General features: G+C 43.4%; 1 protein-coding gene across 3 annotated transcripts in view; it reads left to right on the top strand.

The window, feature by feature from the left end:
- The window catches only part of NTRK1 (neurotrophic receptor tyrosine kinase 1), a 143,092-nt gene extending 120,480 nt beyond the window's left edge, over nucleotides 1-22,612 (top strand). For 2 of the 3 annotated variants that reach the window (XM_073567092.1, XM_073567090.1), the window contains exons 12-17: nucleotides 1,575-1,721; nucleotides 12,065-12,195; nucleotides 12,569-12,741; nucleotides 14,118-14,358; nucleotides 17,850-18,008; nucleotides 19,655-22,612. In XM_073567092.1, coding sequence (XP_073423193.1) covers nucleotides 1,575-1,721; nucleotides 12,065-12,195; nucleotides 12,569-12,741; nucleotides 14,118-14,358; nucleotides 17,850-18,008; nucleotides 19,655-19,840 — 1,037 coding nt within the window. In that variant the 3' untranslated portion in view covers nucleotides 19,841-22,612. Of the gene's footprint in view, nucleotides 1-1,574; nucleotides 1,722-12,064; nucleotides 12,196-12,568; nucleotides 12,742-14,117; nucleotides 15,303-17,849; nucleotides 18,009-19,654 lie in introns of those variants that run through there. The other variant, XM_073567091.1, reaches the window with a different exon arrangement.
- Nucleotides 22,613-25,181: the final 2,569 nt, after the last annotated feature.

Here is a 25,181-nt window from a genome sequence, read left to right as displayed (position 1 = left end):
GAGCTTTCCACATCTGGCCACTGGGATTTTTGCCTATTCCTCAAGGCAAAACTACTCCAGCTCCTTCACGTTAGATGAGTTAGATGATTTCCTCTGGTGAACAGCAATCTTCAATTCTGACCACAGATTCTCAGTTGGATTAAGGTCTGGACTGTGACTAGGCCACTCCAAAACCATTTACGTGTTTCCCCTTAAACCACTCGAGTGTTGCTTTAGAAGTATGCTTTGGGTCATTGTCTTATTGGAAGGTGAAGCTCTGTCCCAGTCTCAAATCACTGACAGAGTGAAACAGATTTTGCTCAAGAATATCCCTGTTTTTCAGATCATCCATCTTCCACTCGACTCGGATCATTTTCCCTGTCCCTGCTGCCAAAGAACTTTCCCACAGCATGAGGCTGCCTCCACCATGTTGCATTGTGGGTATGGTGTTCTTGGGGTGATGAGCTATGTTGGTCCGGTACCAGAGAGAGCGTTTACCTTGGTTGCAAGAAAGTTATATTCTGGTCTCATCTGACCAAAGCATCTACCTCTATACATCTAGGGAGTCTCCGACATGTCTTTTGGCAAACAAAAATTATAAGTAAAGGCTTTTTCTGCCCCCTCTTCCACAAAGGCCACCTCTTTGGAGTATACAGCTTATTCTGGTCATATGGACAGTTACTCCAGTCTCTGCTTGGGAACTCTGCAGATTCATCGGCGTTACCTTTGGTCTCTGTGCGGCCTCTCTGATTAATGTCCTTCTTGCCCGGGCTGAGAGTTTGGGTGGGCGGCCCTCTTTTGCAGGTTTGTTGTGGTACCTTGTTCTTTCCATTTGGTGATAATGAATTTGATGGTGCTCCTGGGGATCATCAGAAATTGGGATAATCTTTTGTAACCCAGCCCTGACTTGTTCTTCTCAACAACTTTTTACCTGACTTGTTGGAGATCTCCTTGGTCTTCATGGTGTTTGGCGATCTCCTTGGTGTTCATGGTGGTGTTTGGAGATCTCCATGATCTTCATGGTGTTTGGTTAATGGTGCCTTTTGTTAATGGTTTTGCAGCCTCTGTTGCCTTTCAGAAAAGGTAAAGTACATATAGTGTGACAGACATGAGACACTTAGATTGCACACAGGTGGACTTACGGTCACTAAGCATGGGACTTATGAAGGGAATTGTTTGCACTTGAAATTTTTAGGGGCTTCATAGCAAGAGGGGTGAATACATATGCACTGCTAATTTTTAGTTATTTGATCCCATAAATTTAATTTATGCCTATATTTTTCTCTGTTCACTTCACTAACTTAGACTATTTAGTGCTGATGCATCATACACAAATCACATTACAACAATATTTAAAGAGGTTGTTGTAATGTAACAAAATAGGTAAAAAGCCAATGGGGGTGAATACTTTTGCAAGCCACTGTATATACAGGGACGGCTGATGTCTATATGTCATACTTCTTACAGTTGAGTGTTTGCTAAAATTGTATTTGTGATATTTCCTGATTTCTTCAGCCCTGATACTTACACTACAGGAAAAACATAGCTCAGTGTGTGATAGAATTGTGTGTTCAGTAGTTCTTCTCATTTTTCAGGGGCAGCAGTGTTGGCACAAGAAGATGACTTGGCCATGTCTTTGCACTTCATGAATTTTGGCAGCAGCCCCCTCACATCTGCTGAAGGCAAGCTGGATGGAACCAAACATAACTTCATTGAGAACCCGCAATACTTCTGTGACACCTGTAAGAACGTGTATATATACAAGGGGTACAGGATAATGACACTGACACTTGGGGTTCAGGACAGTGACAGATACATATGGTGCGGGATAATGACACTGACACTTGGGGTTCAGGACAGTGACAGATACATATGGTACGGGATAATGACACTGACACTTGGGGTTCAGGACAGTGACAGATACATATGGTACGGGATAATGACAGTGACACTTGGGGTACAGGATAATGACAGTGACACTTGGGGTACAGGATAATGACACTGATACTTGGGGTACAGGATAATGACACTGACACTTGGGGTACAGGATAATGACACTGACACTTGGGGTACAGGATAATGACACTGACACTTGGGGTACAGGATAATGATACTGACACTTGGGGTACAGGATAATGACAGTGACACTTGGGGTACAGGATAATGACACTGATACTTGGGGTACAGGATAATGACACTGACACTTGGGGTACAGGATAATGACATTGATACTTGGGGTACAGGATAATGATAGTGACACTTGGGGTACAGGATAATGACACTGACACTTGGGGTACAGGATAATGACACTGACACTTGGGGTTCAGGACAGTGACAGATACATATGGCACGGGATAATGGCACTGACACTTAGGGTACAGGATAATGACACCGACACTTTGGGTACAGGATAATGGCACTGACACTTTGGGTACAGGCAGGGCCAGTTTTAGACAATGTGGAGCCTTGGCAAAAGTTTAACCCCTTAATCCCCAGAGCTTTTTTCGGTTTTGCATTTTCGTTTTTCGCTCCCCTTCTTCCCAGAGCCATAACTTTTTTATTTTTCCGTAAATATGGCCATGTGGGGGCTTTTTTTTTGCAGGACGAGTTGTACTTTTGAACAACATCATCGGTTTTACCATGTCGTGTACTAGAAAATGGGAAAAAATTCCAAGTGTGGTGAAATTGCAAAAAAGTGCAATCCCACACTTGTTTTTTTTATTTGGCTTTTTTTGCTAGGTTCACTAAATGCTAAAACTGACCTGCCATTATGATTCTCCAGGTCATTACGAGTTCATAGACACCAAACATGTCTAGGTCCTTTTTTATCTACGTGGTGAAAAAAAATTCCAAACTTTATTAAAAAAAAAAAAAAATTGTTCCATTTTCTGAGACCCGTAGCGTCTCCATTTTTCGTGATCTTGGGTTGTGTGAGGGCTTATTTTTTTGCGCACTGAACTGATGTTTTATTGATGCCATTTTGGAGCAGATACGATCTTTTGACTGCCCGTTATTGCATTTTAATGCAATGTTGTGGCAACCAAAAAAAACGTAATTCTGGCGTTTTGATCTTTTTTCTCGCTACGCCATTTAGCGATCAGCTTCATACTTCTTTTATTGATAGATCGGGTGATTCTGAATGCGGTGATACCAAATATGTCTATGTTTGATTTTATTTTTATTGTTTTATTTTGAATGGGGAGTGATTTGAACTTTTATATTTTTTTATATTTTTAAAAACATTTTCTTTTTACTTTTGGCATGCTTCAATAGACTCCATGGGAGACTAGAAGCTGCCACAACCCAATCGACCCTGCTACATAGAGGCGATGGTCAGATTGCATCTATGTAGTAGAATTGTTCACTTGCTTTGAGCGCTGACCACTGGGTGGCGCTGACAGCAATCCAGCACTGACAACCATAGAGGTCTCCAGGAGACCTCTGGCTGTCATGCCAATGATCACGTGACTCGGGTCACGGGTGTGCGTATTTTCGGCGTGATTGCCTGAAGCGCTTGTTAAATGCCACTGTCAGAGTTTGACAGCGGCATTTAACGGGTTAATAGCCACGGGTGGATCGCGATTCAAAACAGCAGACATGTCCTGGGGAAGATGTGGACTCACCACTGAAGCCCACATCAAAGGAAGGGAGTCCGACATCGGCATACTATTACGCCCGATGTCGGAAAGGGGTTAAAGTGGAGCCCCAAATACTCACATATTGCACCATCACACTGAAACTTTTTGGTTACATTTACATGTGCTGAGATCAGGCCACTAAATGAGCGTGATCGCAAATATTGAAGTCGTTTGACGCTTGTTTCCCGGCCTCTTTACACCGGCTGAGGAAGAATGATAGGGACAGAACGATCACTATTAGATCAATCTTTCCCCAAACATATAATGTTATCAGCAGCATATCTGCAGTTTTCACCGGACAATGATTTTTCCTCCAGCATAAACAATCCAATCACTCAATGAATAGAGAGCATTTTGCTTGTATAGTATAATGCACCCCATAGTATAATACACTCCCCATAGTCCTCCATATAGTATAATACACTCCCCATAGTCCTCCATACTGTATAATACACTCCCCATAGTCATCCATACAGTATAATGAACCCCACAGTCCTCCATACAGTATAACACACTCCCCATAGTCCTGCATATAGTGTAATGTACAACCTACATCCCATCGTTCTCCATACAATATAATGCACCCCATAGTCCTCCTTATAGTATTATACACTCCCCATAGTCCTCCATATTGTATAATGTACCCCTATAGTCCTCCATGTAGTAATGATAATGTGTGCAATGATAATGTGTGCAAACTGTAAAGCGCTGCGGAATATGTTAGCTCTATTTAAAAATAAAGATTATTATTATTATTACTATGTAGTACAATGCACGTCCCATAGTATAATGCATCCCATAGTCCTCCATATAATATAATACACTCTCCATAGTCTTTCATACAGTATAATGCATGTCCATATAATACACATAGTATAATGCATTCCCCATAGTCCGTGATAAAGTATAATGCAGGCCCCATATAGTACAATGTACTTCTCATAGTTCTCGATAGAGTATAATGCAGCCCCCATAAAGTGTAATGCAGCCCCCCATAAGGTGTAACGCAGCCCCTCAGAGTATAATGCAGGCCCATATAGTATAATGAGACCCCATATAGTACATATAGTATAATGCACTCCGCATAGTCCTTCATAGAGTATAATGCAGTGCTCCAAAAAGTGTAATGCAGTGTTAGGGACGGCGGAACGCACTAAATATAAATAATAGGAAGTGTGTTCGCCTTCCGGGGTCCACCGTGCAGTAGGTGTAACAACCGCTGCTGAGTAATGGCAGACACGCTATATGGCGGTATACTGCGCTCGGTTTAAACGTCACCCGAGGTGCGCAGAGTGGACTCTGTTGAACTCACAGAGGTGCCTTAGTATAAATAAAGCATAAACGCCGAGCCTGTTAGCTTCACAGGTCTCAGCTGGCTTGCACACACGCTATATGGTCACAGGACACGGCCCAAGGCAGAGGTCGGTGTCCGTCTTGACCTACCGTGCATGCGGCGTCGCTACCGCGAACGCCGGTAAGTGCTGCTAACTGCAGCGCGGCGGTAACTACTGCCGCTGTACGACAGTGCCGTGAGGCATAACACTATCGGACGCTAGTGTAGCGGTGCGGTATGCACTGTGCCGTATGGCTTGCCACTGACTGGCGCTGACTATAACTCTAATTCCCTAACCACATACGTAATATCAGAGGGAAGGGGTTTCAAATGAGTCAGTCACCAGAATCCTACATCCGTCACCATTCACACATAGCAAGTATAGTCTATACTAGCGCATGGCGAACGGCCATGCGGCCCTTTTATAGCCTTGTGCTGCCGGGACCTTCCAGATCTCTGAGATGGACCAATAAGATCAGGAGAAGGACCTGAGCACGTGACTCCCGACCTCCAATGGGAGATCGTCTCATGAGCATGCTCAGAGGAGCGGCAGAGGGACTTAGCCTCAGGAGTAACTTGCTGCAAAGCAGTATGTGAAGCTCTGGACTCCTGCTGTGTAGCCGCAGGAATCCGACGCCTAACATGCAGCCCCTCATAGAGTATAATGCAGGCCCATATAGTATAATGCAGTGCCCTAGAGAGTATAATGCAGCACCCATATAGTATAATGCAGACCCCATATAGTACATATAGTATAATGCACTGCGCATAGTCCTTGATAGAGTATAATGCAGTGCTCCTTAAAATATAATGCAGCCCCCATAGAGTATAATGCAGCCCCTCATAGAGTATGATGCACCCCCATAGACTATGATGCAGCACCTCATAGAGTATAATGCAGCCCCCATATAGTATAATGCAGCCTCCCAGAGAGTATCATGCATCCCCATATAGAGTGTAATGGAGCCCTGTAGAGTATAATGCAGCCCCATTGTAGTAAAATGCAGCCCCATATAGAGTATAATGCACCCCCATAGTAGTATAATGCGGCCCCATATAACACATAATGCAGCCCCATATAGAGTATAATGCAGCCCCATATAGATTATAATGCAGCCCCATACAGAGTATAATGCAGCCCCATAAAGTATATTGCAGCCCCATATAGAGTATAATGCAGCCCCCATATAGAGTATAATGAAGCCTCAAATAGAGTATAATGTAGTCCCATAGAAGTATAATGCACCGCCATATAGATTGTAATGCAGCCCCATATAGCGTATAATGCAGTCCCATAATAGTATAATGCACCCTGATAGTAGTATAATGCTCCCCCATTGTAGTATAATGTTCCCCCTTAGTAGTATAATGCAGCCTCATGTAGAGTATAATGCAGCCCCTCAAAGAGTATGACACCCCAATATAGAGTATAGTGCAGCCCCATATAGAGGATAGTGCAGCCCCATATAGAGTATAATGCAGCCCCATGGTAGTATATTGCTCCCCCACTGTAGCAAAATGCAGCCCTATATAGAGTATAATGCACCCCCATAGAGTATAATGCAACCTCTATAGAGTATAATGCAGTCCCATATAGAGTATATTGCAGCCTCATATAGAGTATAATGCAACCCCATATAGAGTATATTACAGACCCATAGAGTATAATGCAGCCCCATATGGAGTATAATGCAGCCCCATATAAAGTATATTGCAGCCCCATGTAGAGTATAATGCAGCCTCATACATAGTATAATGCAGCCCTATAAAGTATAATGCAGCCCTATATAGAGTTTAATGCAGTCCCATATAGAGTATATTGCAGCCCCATATATAGTATAATGCAGCCCCCATATAGAGTATAATGAAGCCTCAAATAGAGGATAATGCAGTCCCATAGAAGTATAATTCACCCCCATATAGATTATAATGCAGCCCCATATAGCGTATAGTGCAGTCCCATAATAGTATAATGCACCCCGATAGTAGTATAATGCAGACCCTTATTAGTATAATGCTCCCCCATTGTAGTATAATGTAGCCTCATGTAGAGTATAATGCAGCCCCTCATAGACTATGACACCCCAATATAGAGTATAATGCAGCCTCATATAGAGTATAGTGCAGCCCCATATAGAGTATAATGCAGCCCCATATAGAGTATATTGCAGCCCCACATAGAGTATAATGCAGCCCCATATAGAGTATAATGCAGACCCAATTAGAGTATAATGCAGTCCCATAGTAATATAATGCAACCCAATTTAGATTATACTTTAATGCAGCCCCATAGAGAATATAATGCAGTCCCATATAGAGTATAGTGCAGCCCCTCATAGAGTATAATGCAGCCCCTCAGGGTATAATGCAGCCCCTCATAGAGTATAATGCACCTCCATATAGAGAATAGTGCAGCCCTATGGGGGGGAATATCATGCAGTACCATAGTAGTATAATGCAGCCCCATAGTAGTATAATGTTCCCCTTTCATAGTATAATGCTGCCCCATATATAGTATAATGCTGCCCCATATAGAGTATAATGCAGTCCCATAAGAGTATAATGCAGCCCCATAAAGAGTATAATGCAGCCCCATAAAGAGTATAATGCAGCCCCATATAGAGTATAATGAAGCCCCAAATAGTAACATAGTTAGTAAGGCCGAAAAAAGACATTAGTCCATCCAGTTCAGCCTATAAAATTCTGTCAGAATAAATCCCCAGATCTACGTCCTTCTAAAGAACCCAACAATAAATGTAAGATACAATATTGTTACGCTCCAGGAAGACATGCAGGCCTCTCTTGAACCCTTCGACTGAGTTCGCCATCACCACCTCCTCAGGCAGGGAATTCCAGATTGTCACTGCCCTAACAGTAAAGAATCCTCTTCTATGTTGGTGGAAAAACCTTTTCTCCTCCAGACGCAGAGAATGCCCTCTTGTGACCGTCACCTTCCTTGGTATAAATAGATCATCGGAGAGATATTTGTATTGTCCCCTTATATACTTGGTTATTAGATCGCCCCACAGTCGTCTTTTTTATAAACTAAATAATCTTAATTTTGCTAATCTCTCTGGGTATTAGTTCCCCCATCTCCTTTATTAATTTTGTTGCCCTCCTTTGTACACTCTCTAGTTCCATTATATCCTTCCTGGGCACCGGTGCCCAAAACTGTACACAGTACAGTAGAATATAATGCAGTCCAATATTAGTATAATGCAGCCTCATATAGAGTATAATGTAGTCCCATAGTAGTATAATGCACCCCTATAGTAGTATAATGCAGCCCCATAGTAGTATAATGCTCCCCCATTGTAATATAATGCTCTCCCTTAGTAGTATAAAGCAGCCTCATATAGCGTATAATGCAGTCCCATATAGCATATATTGCAGGCCCATATAAAGTATAATGCAGCCCCATAAAGAGTATAATGCAGCCCCATATAGAGTATAATGAAGCCCCAAATAGAATATAATGCAGTCCCATAGTAGTATAATGCAGGCCCATATTGAGTATAATGCAGTCCCATAATAGTATAATGCACCCCTATAGTAGTATAATGCAGCTCCTTAGTAGTATAATGCTCACCCATTGTAGTATAATACTCCCCCTTTGTAGTATAATGCAGCCCCACATAGAGTATAATGCAGTCCCATATAGAATATAGTGCAACCCCTCATAGAGTATAATGTACCCCCATTTAGTAGTATAATGCCCCCCTTAGTAGTATAATGCTGCCCCATATAGAGTATAGTGCAGTCTCATAGTAGTATAATGCAGCCCCATATAGAGTATAATACTACCCTACCTAAGAGTATAATCCAGGCCCATAGTAGTATAATCCACCCCCAAAGCGGTATACTGCACCCCCATAGCAGTATACTGCACCCCCATAGTAGTATAATGCAGCCCAATAGTAGTATAATGCTCCCCCTTAGTAGTATAACACAGCCTCATATAGAGTATAATGCAGTCCCACATAGAGTATAATGCAGCCCCTCATGGAGTATAATGCAGCCCCATAGATTATAATACAGCCCCTCATAAAGTATAATGCAGCCCCTCATAGAGTATAATGCAGCCTCCCATATAGAGTACAATGCGGCCCCTCATAGAGTATAATGTAGTCCCATATAGAGTATAGCGCAACCCCTCATAGAGTATTATGCGGCCCCTCATAGCGTATAATGTACCCCCATATAGAGTATCATACAGCCCCATAGTAGTATAATGCTTCCCATAGTAGTATAATGCCCCCCTTAGTAGTATAATGCTGCCCCATATAGAGTATAATGCAGTATCATAGTAGTATAATGCAGCCAGGGGCGGACACTGACAGCTTGGAGCCCCTGTGCAAGAAATGTGTCTGGGCCCCCTTCCTTTTATGACGGACGACAAAGCGCTATATATATATATATATATATATATATATTACATAGTCTCCTTTATTATGTATATTGCCATCCCTTATTATGCAGTGCCCTCTCTTGCTGTGTACAGCACCGTTCCCTACATATTGGATTATATAGAGCCCTGTTTTTTATTACATACCGTCCTGTCTTGTTAGCTGTATAATGCAATGATGGCTAGGAAAGCTTCCTTTCTAATGGAGATGATGGACTGGTCGTGTGGTCACTGGCTCCTCAGCAGTAATTTTATATCTAAAAAGAGAGGGGACTGTGTAATAAAAGAGGTCAGTGTTAATAACAAAATTAACAAGAATACACTATGTAAGAGACAGCACTGCACATAGCAGTGGAAGCTATATAATAAGGGACGGCACCATATATAACTAGAGAGGATGGTATGTAATAAGGGATGGTGTTTTACATAATAAAAGAGGAAACTATGTAACTAAGGATGGTGTTATACAGAATTAGTGAGTACACTATATGCTAAGGGACGGTGTTAGACATAATAAGTGAGTACACTATATACTAAGGGACTGTGTTAGACATAATAAGCGATAATAATGTCTTCCTCCACATACCCCTGTTCCTAAGTCCATTATAAGTCCCCCTTCCTCCCATCCCAATCCCCTACACCCCTCATTGTCCTCCTCTTCCCGCATCCCATTATTGTCCTCTCCCCCACCCCATCATTGCCCTCTTCCCACCTCAATCATTGCCTTCTCCCCCACCACTATCATTGCTTTCTCCCCTGCCACCCCATCATTGCCTCCTTCCCCATCACTCCCATCATTGTCTTTTCAACAACCACCATCATTGCTTTCTCCCCCACCACATCATTGCCCTTTCCACCACATCATTGCCCTTTCCACCACTTCCATCATTTCCTCTTCCCCCACCATCCCCATCATGGCCTTCTCCCCATCAACTCCATCATGGCCTTTTCTCCATCACCTCCATCGTGGCCTTCTCCCCATCACCTCCATCATGGCCTTTTCCCCATCACCTCCATCAAGGCCTTCTCCCCATCACCCCATCATGGCCTTCTCCCCATCACCCCATCATGGCCTTCTCCACCTACACACACACACATACACATCGATCCACACACACACACACATACATACATACACACACATACACACACATACTACATCATTGCCTTCTCCCCATCACTCCCCATCACTCCCATCATGATACTACATACATACACACACATACACAGTCACACGCACACACACACAGCAGCAGTGACAGGCAGCACAGTACCTCACATGTCCGCTCCGCAGCATCACCGCCTCCGCCCTCCAGCTGCTTCCTGTGTCTCTGGCACAGCGGCCGCGCCGCTGAATGATGACGTCATTCAGCGGCGCTAATCTCTGTGTCAGAGAAACACAGGAAGCGCTGGCGCCGGGCAGGAAGGATCTTTGCAGCTCCGCTCCTGCTGTTTTCTCTTGCAGGCAGCGAAGCTGTTGGGATCGCTCCTTGCCCGCCGCTACACATGATGGCAATCTGGCCAGGGGCCCCCCGGAGCCTCGGGCTCGGAGAAACCGGACAGATTGCCCTCATCATTAGCCGCCCTGCAGGGGCCCCCTGGAGCCTCTGGGCCCCGGTGCAGTGCACCGGTTGAACCGACGGTATGTCCTCCCATGAATGCAGCCCCATATAAGAGTATAATCCAGTCTCATAGTAGTATAATGCACCCCCATAGTGGTATAATGCACCCCATAGCAGTATACTGCACCCCCATAGTAGTATAATGCAGCCCCATAGTATTATAATGCTCCCCCTTAGTAGTATAAAGCAGCCTCATATAGAGTATAATGCAGTCCCATATAGAGTATAATGCAGCCCATCATGGAGTATAATGCAGCCCCATAGGTTATAATGCAGCCCCTCATAGAGTATAATGCAGCCCCCATAGCACTGCAGTATTATGGCTACCACGTCCTCATGGATTTTTAATAAATAAATAAATACATACCTCTCCCTGTTCTCCCGCTGCTGTGGTCTCTGCAGCTCGTCTCCTCAGCAGCCCCACTACTGACACAGCATTTCGCGCTGTCGCGCGATGAATAACGCCATCACGCCTGATGTGTCAGTCGTAGAGGGGGAATGATGGGAGAGGGAGCATCACCTGACACTCTCTCCTCCATCATTGCTTTCAATTGTATCAGCATCTATGATGCTGATACAGTTGGATGCGCGATGTAAGGGTGGCATGGCACCAGGCCCCCCTGACTCACGGGCTCCATGGTGGCCGTGTGGCGGGCCGCTGTCAGTGGCACTCCACTGTCTGGTGGCCGCTGGGGTAGTGGGGACTCTATGCAAATGCCTAGTTTGCCTGCTCCTAATGCCAGCCCTGGATTGTACAGAATAATGACCCTGACACTTTGAGTGCAGGATAATGAGACTGACACTTGGGGTACAGGATAATGACACTGATACTTGGGGTACAGAACAATGACACTGATACTTGGGGTACAAGATAATGACACTGACACTTAGGGTACAGGATAATGACACTTGGGGTACAGGATAATGACATTGACACTAGGGGTAGAGGATAATGACACTGACACTTAGGGTACAGGATAATGACAATGACACTTGGGGTACAGGATAATGACACTGACACTTGGGATACAGGATACTGACACTGACACTTGGGGTACAGGATGATGAAATTATCTTTATTTTCCAGGTGTTCAGCACATCAAGAGGAGAGACATTTTGCCAAAGTGGGAGCTTGGAGAAGGGGCCTTTGGGAAAGTGTATTTGGCTGAGTGCTACAACCTTACCCCAGATGAAGAGAAGACTCTAGTAGCTGTAAAGGTAATGCGGACACATTGGGTTGTCCCTGTGGGATATCTCATTGTCAATGAAAAGGTCCATACATGTAACCACGCAATGAATCACCAATTGCATTTAGTGACCTAAAGTAGGCACCCCTGGGCATCTTTGTAATTTCTTGGAGCCAAAGGTTCACCATCGTGAGGGTCATTGTTTGGATTGTTTCTCAACTGTGGATAATTGGGTCATAATTGGGATTTTGAAAAATTGGCCACCAAGATGGTGAAACTTCTTAGAAGATGTCCAAGAAGGTCAAATTCTCTCCTCCCATCCTCTTCTGTGCCTTCCCGAACCCAACTATTACCTTAAAAATTATGGTCCTCATCACTGATGAATATGTTCTCCTTTTCTCCAGGCTCTTAAAGAAGCTACCGAGATGGCCCGCCAGGACTTCCAGCGAGAGGCTGAGCTTCTCACAGTACTTCAACATGAGCATATTGTGAAGTTTTATGGTGTCTGCACCGATGGAGAACCACTCATCATGGTGTTTGAGTATATGAAGCATGGAGACCTCAACCGCTTCCTCAGGTTAGTTGCCTTCAAGGCCAAAGAAAACTTGGTGGGCTTAGACAGTAGTCCCTTTTCCAGAGTATTCTCAGCTAATAGGGAGGTGGGGTCCTTTTTAAAACATAGAAGAAAATCAAATCATCAGAACCACTGAGGCCACAGATTGGCTGCAGGTGGTGACATCAATAATGTATGATCGCTGTAGGAAGAAGGGAGAGGCAGCAGAGAGCGACTAAGCATGTTCAGTGGAAGACTGAAGAAGTCAGTACTTGCCCAAACTTCACTCTTGCCTAAACTTTTATATGTCCCAAAAAACCACTTTGGCCAACAACACCGCTCTTCCCATCGCTCCCATACACATACAGCCTCAGCTTATCGTCTGTGAGAATAAAGGATTGGACATGTTGGAACTTAACATACTCCATTATACTTACCTCCAATAGGGGAGTGTCAAGATTTCCCTATGAGATATTTGGCCGGCCGTTCTGAAATGGACAGGTTTGTCCCACCTTGCTCCTAGATGTTTGGGCATCAACTCTACACAGATTTCCCGAATGCAAATTATCTGGATATTATTATATTTTTTTAACCTTTCGCCACTCTCAAAGAGATGCTGAGGCTTGTTCCCTACTTCCATCTTTACAGCTTCCCTTCTGCCGACACATCCCCCTCCCCACCCCCAATACTCGCGAGCTGCCATTATAACAGTGGATGTGCCTCTCTTCTCCTCCGCCTGCCATCTCTTTGGCTAATGCACTCCTCTCTGCAATATTGATTAGATTATCTGTCTGAGAGGCTCAAATAGAAGGAGATTGCCCATCAGTTGAAATAAACAGAGACTTTTTGATTGGTCCCGCAGGTATTAGATATAGACGATGGGCTGCCAGTGGCATCTCACAGTGTCCGGGTACTGATAGGGAGATCGCAGAGACACTGTGTTTTATGGTTATTGTTACACTGGGACTGAGAAGTGTATCTTGTCGGGGGCCGGCTGATCTCTAATCGTGGCTCTTTGACGCATGTAATATTTCATGTATGGGCAAGAACTCAGTTCCCCCTTATCTGGAGGACCTACATGTGTAAATTGGTCTTTGCTGTCGGGGGGGGGGGGGGGGGGGGGACGGGTTGGAACAATTGCATCCCATAAGTGAGTGCAGGTTATGAAGAGCATTGTGCTATTTTGTACTTTTGTGGTAGGCGCCCACCGCCTGAGAACTTGAAGCATAGATGTAGTGACACAAAGTTGCTATCCTTTCTCCAAAAATGAGAACATGCCTCTTATTGAAATGATTGATAGAAGCCCATAGACCATCAGATCTTTGGGCCTTACCGTTGACCTACTTATGAAGATGTCTTCTGTTGGTCTTCAAAGTGTATCTTTTTCATCTATTACACAGATCACATGGACCAGACGCCAAGATTTTGGATAACGGTAATGGACAACCGTTTGGACAGCTCAACCTGACCCAGATGTTACAAATTGCCTCTCAGATTGCTTCAGGCATGGTTTACCTGGCATCTCTACACTTCGTCCACCGGGATCTTGCCACTAGGAATTGCCTCGTTGGAAACAATCTGGTTGTCAAGATCGGTGATTTTGGCATGTCCAGAGACATCTACAGTACCGACTACTACCGAGTAAGGACACAGGAAGGGACAAGAGGCTTTGTGTCACATAATTTTCCGCATTCTAGGTGGGGTGGGTCTACCTCCCTTGTGGTGGTTTTTGGGTTGACCATCTACGTCCATTCCCCTCTACGTTTACTCAGATCAATGGGCAACATTTCAGACCTCTATATAGACCTATATCAAACACAGCACCCACCAAAAAGGGCAGATGGGCATGAACTTTCTCATAGCCAAAACTAATCCCAAGAAAACCATGGAGGGTCCCAAAGAGAGGTGGAATCACTTGAGCACTTGAGAAAACATGGCCATCTCCATATCAAACATACTGTATATGGATAGCCAAATTCTTTGGATCATTGGTGGTCACAAAAATTAGAGCTCCACCACTTAAACATTTATGGGGCATCTTTTCGATAAGGCAGCTTTCACAATTGTTTTGTTTCTGATCATCCAGTTGCCGGTGTAAACGAACCTAGTGATCATATAGTCTTTTGGTGGCTGATCACATCTTTTATAAAGACCTAAAAATTAATTGGCCGGCAGCACATTTCCCTTTCTAAAAAGGGATGTACTTCCGACAATAATAATAAGGGGTGGACGAAATTACTACCTTTTTGAAATTCCTCCTTAATGAACAGCAATCGACTTCCTAAGTCCTCGATCGGCGCTCGCTACTGTCCACGTGAAAATACCGGATAGTAGGAAAAGGATTTTACAGGTTTATCCGAGTCCGATAAACTGAGGTTCAACTTGGTCATCAATATTCTCAACCAGAAAATCCCCTTTTAATACATTAGGTAACATGAAGCTCAATGCCTAGCTAGCAGCAGTTACGGAAGCAAAAATATCAAATTCAAATACAATATTTTTCTTCGAGAAATCCCACAAATTAAATAGGGGGAATGGTTTTGGCTTCCACAGAGAATTTAAAAAAATTGGGCAAGGGTTTTAGAATAAACGGGTAAGAGAGCTCAGCTAGGGGAAACGTTGTAGCGCTGATCATATACATTCATATATATTTCTATATATGTGTATTTATATATAGTGTCAATATAAAGAAATGGATCATTCTATATTCCAAATATAGACTTGTACATGAGAAGAGAAAGTGATCCTTTTTAATCCATAAAGGAAATGATTCTTTACAGTAAGAGCGTTAAAAAGTTAAAAACTCAACCACAGGATGTTGTAACTGCACAAAAATCCACTTATCTCCAAAGCCGGAGTAGTCACTCAGCAGCTTAGTGCGAGGATGAAGCACCAAATCCCTCACCATCTGCATTAGCCAGAGCTAGCCGTAAATCTCCCCTAACATTGGAAAAACCCTATCACATCAGGATTTCTGTCTTATGGTAATCCTAATAAAAAGCCGATGCGTTTGTAAGTAAGCGATACGATGCAGCATTTAGCTGCCATGCTCTGGTGATGGCACGGGTCCAGATGGAGATTTTATAGCCCATGTGAACCGTAAGCACCTGCCAAGTGATCGGTGCAGTCAGGAGATCCCATCCATCTTCATATCGCTCAAGGGCTCTAGCGGGATTTGAACTTGTGACATCCTGGATTGCCCGAGCCTCCTTCTTTCCCTTTTAGTGCTCTGAAGTTGTCTCTTTGTCAGTCTCGTATTCATATTTAATGCTGGGCTATGATGGGAATATAAGAAAATCACTTAGTGCATGGAAAATTCCTAGAACGGAGGGGAAACTTGGGAGGAGTTCCTGATGAGGGGTCCGAGATGTGCATAGGATAGGATCAATAGATTATTATCAGTAGTGCCTGTAATTGTAGTACCAGCTACGTCCAAGAGGTGTCACTAGGAGAGCTAATTAGCATATTTTTCCCAAGGAGCATTGCCCAGTCTATAATACCCCCCTACATCAAGAAGAACCATGCCCCACCTACACTGATGGAAGCATGTTCTGCCCCCTTCTCCTTTCTTCATATGCGCCAGCAATGGAGATGAAGCTTGGGAGTCGTGCAGATCAGAAAACTTACTGCAGTCAAATAGACGAGCTCGACCAAGCAGCAGAGTTTAGTATGTCAGGTGGAACACTGACTCAATTCTGCTGTGTTGCTGGACTTTGCTAAATACATTTATCACCTGACATACTCAACTCTGCTACTTTGCTGGACTTTGCTACATTACTTGAGCCACTTTACTGATGTAGTAGAGTCCAGCAACGTACTACAGTTGAGTATGTCAGGTGATAAACGTATTAAGCAAAGTCCAGCAATGTAGCAGAATTGAGTTGGTCAAGTGACTCACCGATGTAGTGGAGTTCAGCGACATACCAGATTACAGTATATTCAGTGACTCAAAGATGTAGTAGAGTTGGATAGGTCATGTGACCAAGTAATGTAGCAAAGTCTGGAAGCATAACAGAGTTGAGTATATTTAGTGGCTCGAAGATATGGCAAAGTCCAGCAACATAGCAGATTTGAGAAGTTCAAGTGGCTCAAGTAATGTAGCAGAGCTCAGCAATGTAGCAGAGCAGAGTTGAGCAGGTCAGGAGGTTCAAGTAATATAGCAGAGTCCAGCAAAGTACCAGAGTTGAGTATGTGCAATGACTCAAATATATAGCCGAGCCAAGCAAAGTAGTAGGGTTGAGTAAGTCAGGTGGATCAAGAAGCGTAGCAGAGTCCAGCAATGTAGCAGAGTCAAGCAAAGTAGCAGAGTTGAGTAAGTCAAGTGGCTCAAGTAACATAGCAGAGTCCAGCATGTATCAGAGTTGAGTATGTCCAATGACTCAAATATATAGCAGAGCCAAGCAAAGTAGCAGGGATGAGTATGTCAGGTGGATCAAGCAAAGTAGCCGAGTCAAGCAATGTAGCAGATTCAAGCAAAGTAGCAAAGTTGAGTAAGTCAGGTGGCTCAATTAATATAGTAGAGCCCAGCAACGTGGATGAGTTGAGCAGGACGAGAGGTTCAAATAATATAGCAGAGTCCATCAACGTACAAAAGATGAGTATGTCCAGTGACTCAAAGATATAGCAGAGTCCAGAAATGTAGCAGAGCTGAGAAGGTCAGGAGGCTCAGGTACTGTAGCAGAGTCAAGCAAAGTAGCAGGGTTGAGTAGGTCAAGTGGCTCATGTTCTGTAGCAGAGGCCGGGGGTGTGATAGTACTAGTGAACATACCAACTATCTGAATACTCAAGTGACATGCCAACACGTGTGCCGACCTATAGGGCCTAAAAGAGTGACCTGAGAGGTCTGCGCCAGGTTACCATGGTAACCCAATTTGCACATTAACAGAGAGAGACCAGGAGCCAAGACAGGGGAACACCACTGTGTAGAAAAGAGCAAGCATGAATGAATGGTTCGTGCCCACCGGTGCCAGAACGCCGCACTGCGGTCCCTTCACGTTCTCATCATGTCTGCTTGCTGTCAGTGAGTGGAAACACTCCTGTCTCCATCCTGAGCACAAAGACTCGTCCAGCTGATACCGAGAAGCAGACCCGAGTACCAGCTGATAACGTGGCTCTGTGTGTGATTCTGACAGGTCGGGGGTCGGACCATGCTGCCCATCCGCTGGATGCCCCCCGAGAGCATCTTGTATCGTAAATTCACCACGGACAGTGACATCTGGAGCTTCGGTGTGGTCCTGTGGGAGATCTTCACCTACGGGAAGCAGCCATGGTACCAGCTTTCCAACACCGAGGTAAGAGGTCTCTACTGTATGTTTATAACCCCTCCGCTTGCAGGCAGTGAATTCATTTCTGTATGATCAGAGATCCCTTTAAGAGGTGATAACCTGGTTGTATCTGGGCACTGGACGGCGCTCGTCTTGGCCGCGCGATTCCTCATGGCCGATGCCAAGAAAGCTTTCTCAATAAGTCAATTAATATCAAGAAAGAAGGATCTGATTTTAATTTTCCAGTGCTCGATGGGATAATCTGATTGCGCTGCCCTGAGGGTCAGTAAGTGACCCCGGCAGGAACCCGGCGGAGGTAATGAGCGCAGGAGACACCCGATAAGTGGCTCTAAACTCCATCAGGAGGGATTAGGTTACCGGGGGCCCGAGGCGTCCGGCGCACACAGGGAACATCGACAAACACAACATTACTTATCCTGACGGTAATTCTATTTCCAGGGAATCAGGATTGTTACCTTACAGCAAGTGGAAACCGCTACCTCAGTATATAGACGTACGGCGTCTAGACGGGGACTGCAGGGGCTGCGGAAAGATGACAGATGGAGAGAAAGAGAGAGATAGATAATAGATGGATAATAGATAGATGGATGATAGATAGATACATTGATAGATAATAGAAAGATAACATAGCTGTATATAGATAGATAATACATTATAGATAGATAATGGACAAATAGAGATTCCAAAAAAATGGAGGCAGCACACCATTCAAAGTGAAAAAATAGAGGTGCTTCTGTTTAATAGCCCATTCACGGCAATGTTTCGGCTCACACTGAGCCTTTTTCAAGCTTGGAAAAGGCTCAGTGTGAGCCTAAAAGTTGCCGTGAATGGGCTATTAAACAGAAGCACCTCTATTTTTTCACTTTGAATGGTGTGCTGCCTCCATTTTTTTGGAATCTCTGCATAAGGTTTGGTACATACCTGGGGGGCTCTGCACCCAAAATTGTGATTTTCTGTGCTTCTCTTATTCTTTTGATTCTTTAAATAGATAAATAGATATTACTCTTTTGATTCTTTAGATAGATAGATGATAGATAGATGAAAGATAGATAATAGATAGATAATAGATAGATGATTGATAGATAATAGCTAGATTGATAGATAATCGATCGATAGATAGATTGATAGATAATAGTTAGATAATAGATAGATTGATGATTGATAGATAGATAATAAATAGATAGATAGATGATAGATAATAGTTAGATAATAGATAGATTGATAGATAATAGATAATACATAGATAGATAATAAGTGTCTGTCAGCAGCTTTCTCTTCTCCCCCGATATAAGACGTGCAGGCTCAGTGGAGCGTGCTTGTGTATGGGCGGTGGGTTGGGAGGTGTATGAGCTGATGAAGGTCAGTAGACTTACACTATACTCTGCCCTCTTCTATTTTCCCAGTGCAGCTCAACATTACAGCACAGAATATTTCTGATCCACCTGTGTTCACCATATGTGGTCCACAATCTTTCATAGTTTTACATAAAGTGCAGTAGTAATTTTTCCTCCAGAGAAATTTTCCAACATCTTACTCATAGACATTCTGATCTCCACTAGATGATTCTGGAATTAGGACTTAATTATTATTGACCCAAATTACTGTATTCTGAGCTCTTTTCATGTCAGCTCATCTGATTTCTTCTATCCTAGGCCATTGAATGCATTACCCAAGGACGAGAACTTGAAAGACCCAGAACATGCCCCACTGAGGTCTACACCATCATGCAAGGCTGCTGGCAGAGAGAACCTCAGCAGAGGCTCAATATTAAGGAGATCTACCGTAAGCTGCAAGGTCTGGTCAAGGCCCCACCGGTATATTTAGACATTCTCCAGTAAAATGTGCCACCAACAACGACAAAAACTAAAGCTCAAACATGAAAGCTTTAATATCTCCTGCAAGTCTATCACTCTTATATACACCACAGAAGAAGCTTTGCTAATGCTTAACCTAGACCTCTGACTCATAGAAGGTCCTGGATCTCCATCAAGTCTTCTTAACAATGGTGGAGAAATATCAAGAACTTCAAAGCCAAGAAAGCTCCTTGTAGAATCCAATCATGGAAGGTCTCCTATGCACAATTATGGGAGCCATAAAGACTATGACAGCACAATGAAGACCAGACTAATGTCTCCTGGTCAACTAGAGTGGAAGAAGATCTGATGAGACATTTGCCAATGCAATGACCTGTTTCTGTAGGACATTCCAAGTCCAATCTAATGCATCTCTTAAGATATCGATTATCTTCTGCTGTTCAGTCCACCCCATCCTCCTCCCTGACCTGCAATGTAGAGACTTGTGGGATTGGAAGATCCACCGTACCATGACTCTCCAAGATGAATGTTGGATCCAGGTGGACATTTCTCAGACTCCTTATGACTTGATCCTTTAACTTTTATGTCCATTGAGGCTTGCTTGAATACAACCTCCTCCACCCCAAGACTATGGACCGTGTCACATATATGTTAATTTATTAGAATCCTATACTCTGTAATGCAGATGGTTAACTACATAATTGTACTGTCTAAGATTTACACGGCGCTGCTGTATGTACATACTTGGTTGAGTTGCATCCGAAAGCTCCATCATATAATTTGCCTCAGTGTCCTAAAGCCAAACTCAGCCGTGATTAGTGATAATGTATGTTGTTCATATACTGCGTTACTAAACGTATATTATACCTCAGAGCTGCGCTCACTATTTTGCTGGGGCAGTCACTGTGTGCATACATTACATAAACCCTGCACTGATCCTGAGTTAAACCATGTATTATACTCCAGAGCTGCACTCATTATTCTGCTGGAGTCACTGTGTACATACATTATATTACTGATCCTGTACTGATCCTGAGTTACATCCTGTATTATACTGCAGAGCTGCGCTCACTATTCTCCTGGTGCAGTCACTGTGCACATATATTACTATTCTCCTGGTGCAGTCACTGTGCACATACATTACATTACTGGTCCTGTACTGATCCTGAGTCACCTCCTGAATTATACTCCAGAGCTGCACTCACTTTTCTGCTGGTGCAGTCGCTGTGTACATACATTACATTACTGATCCTGTACGGATCCTGAGTTACATCCTGTATTCTACTCCAGAGCTGCACTCACTATTCTGCTGGGGTTTGGAAAGTATTCAGACCCCTTTAAATTTTTCACTCTTTGTTTCTTTGCAGCAATTTGGTAAATGCAGAAAAGTTCTTTTTTTTCTCATTAATGTACTCTCTGCATCCCATCTTCACTTAAAAAAGTATACATTTTTGCAAATTTAATTAAAAAAACCTGAAATATCACATGGTCATAAGTATTCAGACCCTTTGCTCAGACACTCACATTTAAGTCACATGCTGTCCATTTCCTTGTGATTCTCCTTGAGATGGTTTTAGTCCTTCATTGGAGTCCTGCTGTGTTTAATTAAACTGATAGGACTTGATTTGTAAAGGCACACACCTGTCTATATAAGACCTTACAGCTCACAGTGCATGTCAGACCAAATGAGGATCATGAGGTCAAAGGAACTGGCCAAGGAGCTCAGAGACAGAATTGTGGCAAGGCACAGATCTGGCCAAGGTAACAAAAGAATTTCTGCAGTACACAAGGTTCCTAAGAGCACAGTGGCCTCCATAATAATTACATGGAAAAAGTTTGGGACCATCACAAGTCTTCCCAGATCTGGCTGTTCAGCCAAACTGAGCAATCATGGGAGAAGAGCCTTGGTGAGAGAGGGTAAAGAAGAACCCCAAAATCACTGTGGCTGAGCTCCACAGATGCAGTAGGGAGATGGGAGAAAGTTCCACAAAGTCAACTATCACTGCAGCCCTCCACCAGTCGGGCCTTTATGGTAGAGTGGCCCGACGAAAGTGCCAGACATATGAAAGCCCGCATAGAGTTTGCTAAAAAACATATGGAGGTCTCCCAGACTATGAGAAATAAGATACTCTGGTCTGATGAGATGAAGATAGAACTTTTTGGTGATAATTCTAAGCGGTATGTGTGGAGAAAACCAGGCACTGCTCATCACCTGCCCAATACAATCCCAACAGTGAAACATGGTGGTGGCAGCATCATGCTATGGGGGTGTTTTTCAGCTGCAGGGACAGGACGACTGGTTGCAATTGAAGGAAACATGAATACGGCCAAGTACAGAGATATCCTGGATGAAAACCTCTTCCAGAGTGTTCTGGACCTCAGACTTGGCTGAAGGTTCACCTTCTAACAAGACAATGACCCTAAGCACACAGCTAAAATAACAAAGGAGTGGCTTCAGAACAACTCTGTGACCATTCCTGACTGGCCCAGCCAGAGCCCTGACCTAAACCCAATTGAGCTCTGGAGAGACCTGAAAATGGCTGTCCACCAACATTCACCATCCAATCTGATGGAACTGGAGAGGATCTGCAAGGAAGAATGGCAGAGGATCCCCAAATCCAGGTGTGAAAAACTTGTTGCATCATTCCCAAGAAGACTCATGTTGTACTAGCTCAAAAGGGTGCTTCTCAATACTGAGCAAAGGGTCTGAATACTAATGACCATGTGATATTTCAGTTTTTCTTTTTTAATAAATTTACAAAAAAATTTCTACATTTCTGTTTTTTTTCAGTCAAGATGAGGTACAGAGTGTACATTAATGAGAAAAAAATGAACTTTTTTGAATTTACCAAATGGCTGCAATGAAACAAAGAGTGAAAAATTTACAGGGGTCTGAATACTTTCCGAACCCACTATATGTACACAGTGACATACAGTAGGGTATATTACAGGATGTAACTCAGGATCAGTAATGTAATGTATGTACACAGTGACTTCACCAGCAGAATAGTGAGTGCAGCTCTGGGGTATAATACAGGATGTAACTCAGGATCAGTACAGGATCAGTAATTGTAATGTATGCACACAGTGACTGCACCAGCAGAATAGTGAGTGCAGCTCTGGGGTATAATACAGGATGTAACTCAGGATCAGTACAGGATCAGTAATTGTAATGTATGCACACAGTGACTGCACCAGCAGAATAGTGAGTGCAGCTCTGGGGTATAATACAGGATGTAACTCAGGATCAGTAATGTAATGTATGTACACAGTGACTGCACCAGCAGAATAGTGAGTGCAGCTATGGAGTATAATACAGGATGTAACTCAGGATCAGTACAGGATAAGTAATGTATGTACACAGTGACTGCACCAGCAGAATAGTGAGTGCAGCTCTGGTGTATAATACAGGATGTAACTCAGGATCAGTAATGTAATGTATGCACACAGTGACTGCACCAGCAGAATAGTGAGTGCAGCTCTGGGGTATAATACAGGATGTAACTCAGGATCAGAAATGTAATGTATGTGCACAGTGACTGCACCAGCAGAATAGTGAGTGCAGCTCTGGAGTATAATACAGGATGTAACTCAGGATCAGTGCAGGATCAGTAATGTAATGCACGTACACAGTGACTGCACTAGCAGAATAGTGAGTGCAGCTCTGGGTTATAATACAGGATGTAACTCAGGATCAGTACAGGATCAGTAATGTAATGTATGTGCACAGTGACTGCACCAGCAGAATAGTGAGTGCAGCTATGGAGTATAATACAGGGTGTAACTCAGGATCAGTACAGGATCAGTAATATAATGTATGTGCACAGTGACTGCACCAGCAGAATAGTGAGTGCAGCTCTGGAGTATAATACATGATGTAACTCAGGATCAGTACAGGATCAGTAATGTAATGTATGTGCACAGTGACTGCACCAGCAGAATAGTGAGTGCAGCTATGGAGTATGATGCTGTAGATGGCACAAGAACAGATATCTCAGCTGAAGAAAACTTTCTGGTTGACTGCTTTTTGATCATTGCATTATGAAACACAAATCTATACGTGTGTCCATAATCTGTGATGACATTATAGAGATCCAGAAGATGCAGTTCCTTGCTTTGACCGTTTTGGTTGATTGCATCTTGTTAGAGCGATGGATCCATAAATCTGTGATAATTTGGATGTTTTTACGGTTTCCCCGTAGATTTCAGATCTATCTCTGTTAGTCAGGAGTCAGGACGGCATACCTGCCCCAAGATACCTAACGAGGGGAAACCAATGCTTCCTAGTCCAATCAAGAATTATAAATGGCTTGGCCTGTCCCAGCACAACCATGTAAGAAGTTGAGGTTCCTCAGGTGGGAAACAGAAGAAAAGGTCCTCAGACCAAAATTATTTGGTGTAGAACCAGCCAGCAGTCCGTGTGGTGGACCTTCTCAAAACAAATGTATCTCCTGTTGGTTTTAATTTTTTATCATTTTGGGCTGGGTGATGGAAAGGAGTTTTGGAATATTCTATGGAACTTTCTGTGCTTCCATCTGACTTGGATCACGAGATGGGACCAGTGTGGGCTGCCACATCAGTATCGATAGGTTCCTTGTGCCAAAATTAGCCATTACTTGATGTGTCCCTCATTGTCTCCACTTTCTTCTTGAGCTTGGAAGCTTCATATATGAGTTTAATGTCAGTTCTTAGGTCAAGAAACCCAACTCAGTCATTAACCCCACCTATTCCCCCCCTCTTACATATATAGAAAGTCTTGGTGTTAATATTATTTATCCTAGATTGTAAGCTCTTGGGACAAGGACCTTTCTTTCTAGCAATTATGTATTTTGCTTGAAGCTGAGAGCACAATTGTGATTATATGGCACAGCACTTTTTTTCCCCCTGTTTTTGACTACTTTGTAGCAGCACAGAGTATTTCAGAAGAGCCTGTGCTAGAGGAGGGAAATGCTGTAACTGCTTATGTAACTCATAAAAGGGACAATCAATGATCCATATAGGGTCATACAAGTGGAAGACAAGAGACAAGTGGAAGGTCAAATAGAGGAAAGAGCTGAGGCCACAGCAGCACAGAGCATGTCAGAAGAGGTGTTCATGTTGACCACTTGTGGAACTCATAACAGGGGCAATTTATGATCTAAGGTGAGAAATAGGGACACCTTGAAGGTCAAGTAGAGGAAAGAGCAGGAATTCAGGACATTATTGCTGTCCAATTGTGTTAATATATTAGTGCCCATAGGGTTGCATGTAAGGAAATGTCATGATATGACCAGGAGGAATGGAGGCGAGTGAGATAATGCAGAGAGAGGAAGAAGATGTGGTTTCAGCAGCACAGAGTATTTAAAAGGCAAGTTCATACTTGCTG

Source organism: Dendrobates tinctorius, unplaced genomic scaffold (assembly GCF_039654945.1).
Source record: "Dendrobates tinctorius isolate UK_male_01 unplaced genomic scaffold, ASM3965494v1 ptg000019l, whole genome shotgun sequence".
Classification (NCBI taxonomy): Eukaryota; Metazoa; Chordata; class Amphibia; order Anura; family Dendrobatidae; genus Dendrobates; species Dendrobates tinctorius.
Note: the sequence above shows the minus strand (reverse complement) of the source record. Positions and strands in the feature narration are given on the sequence as shown.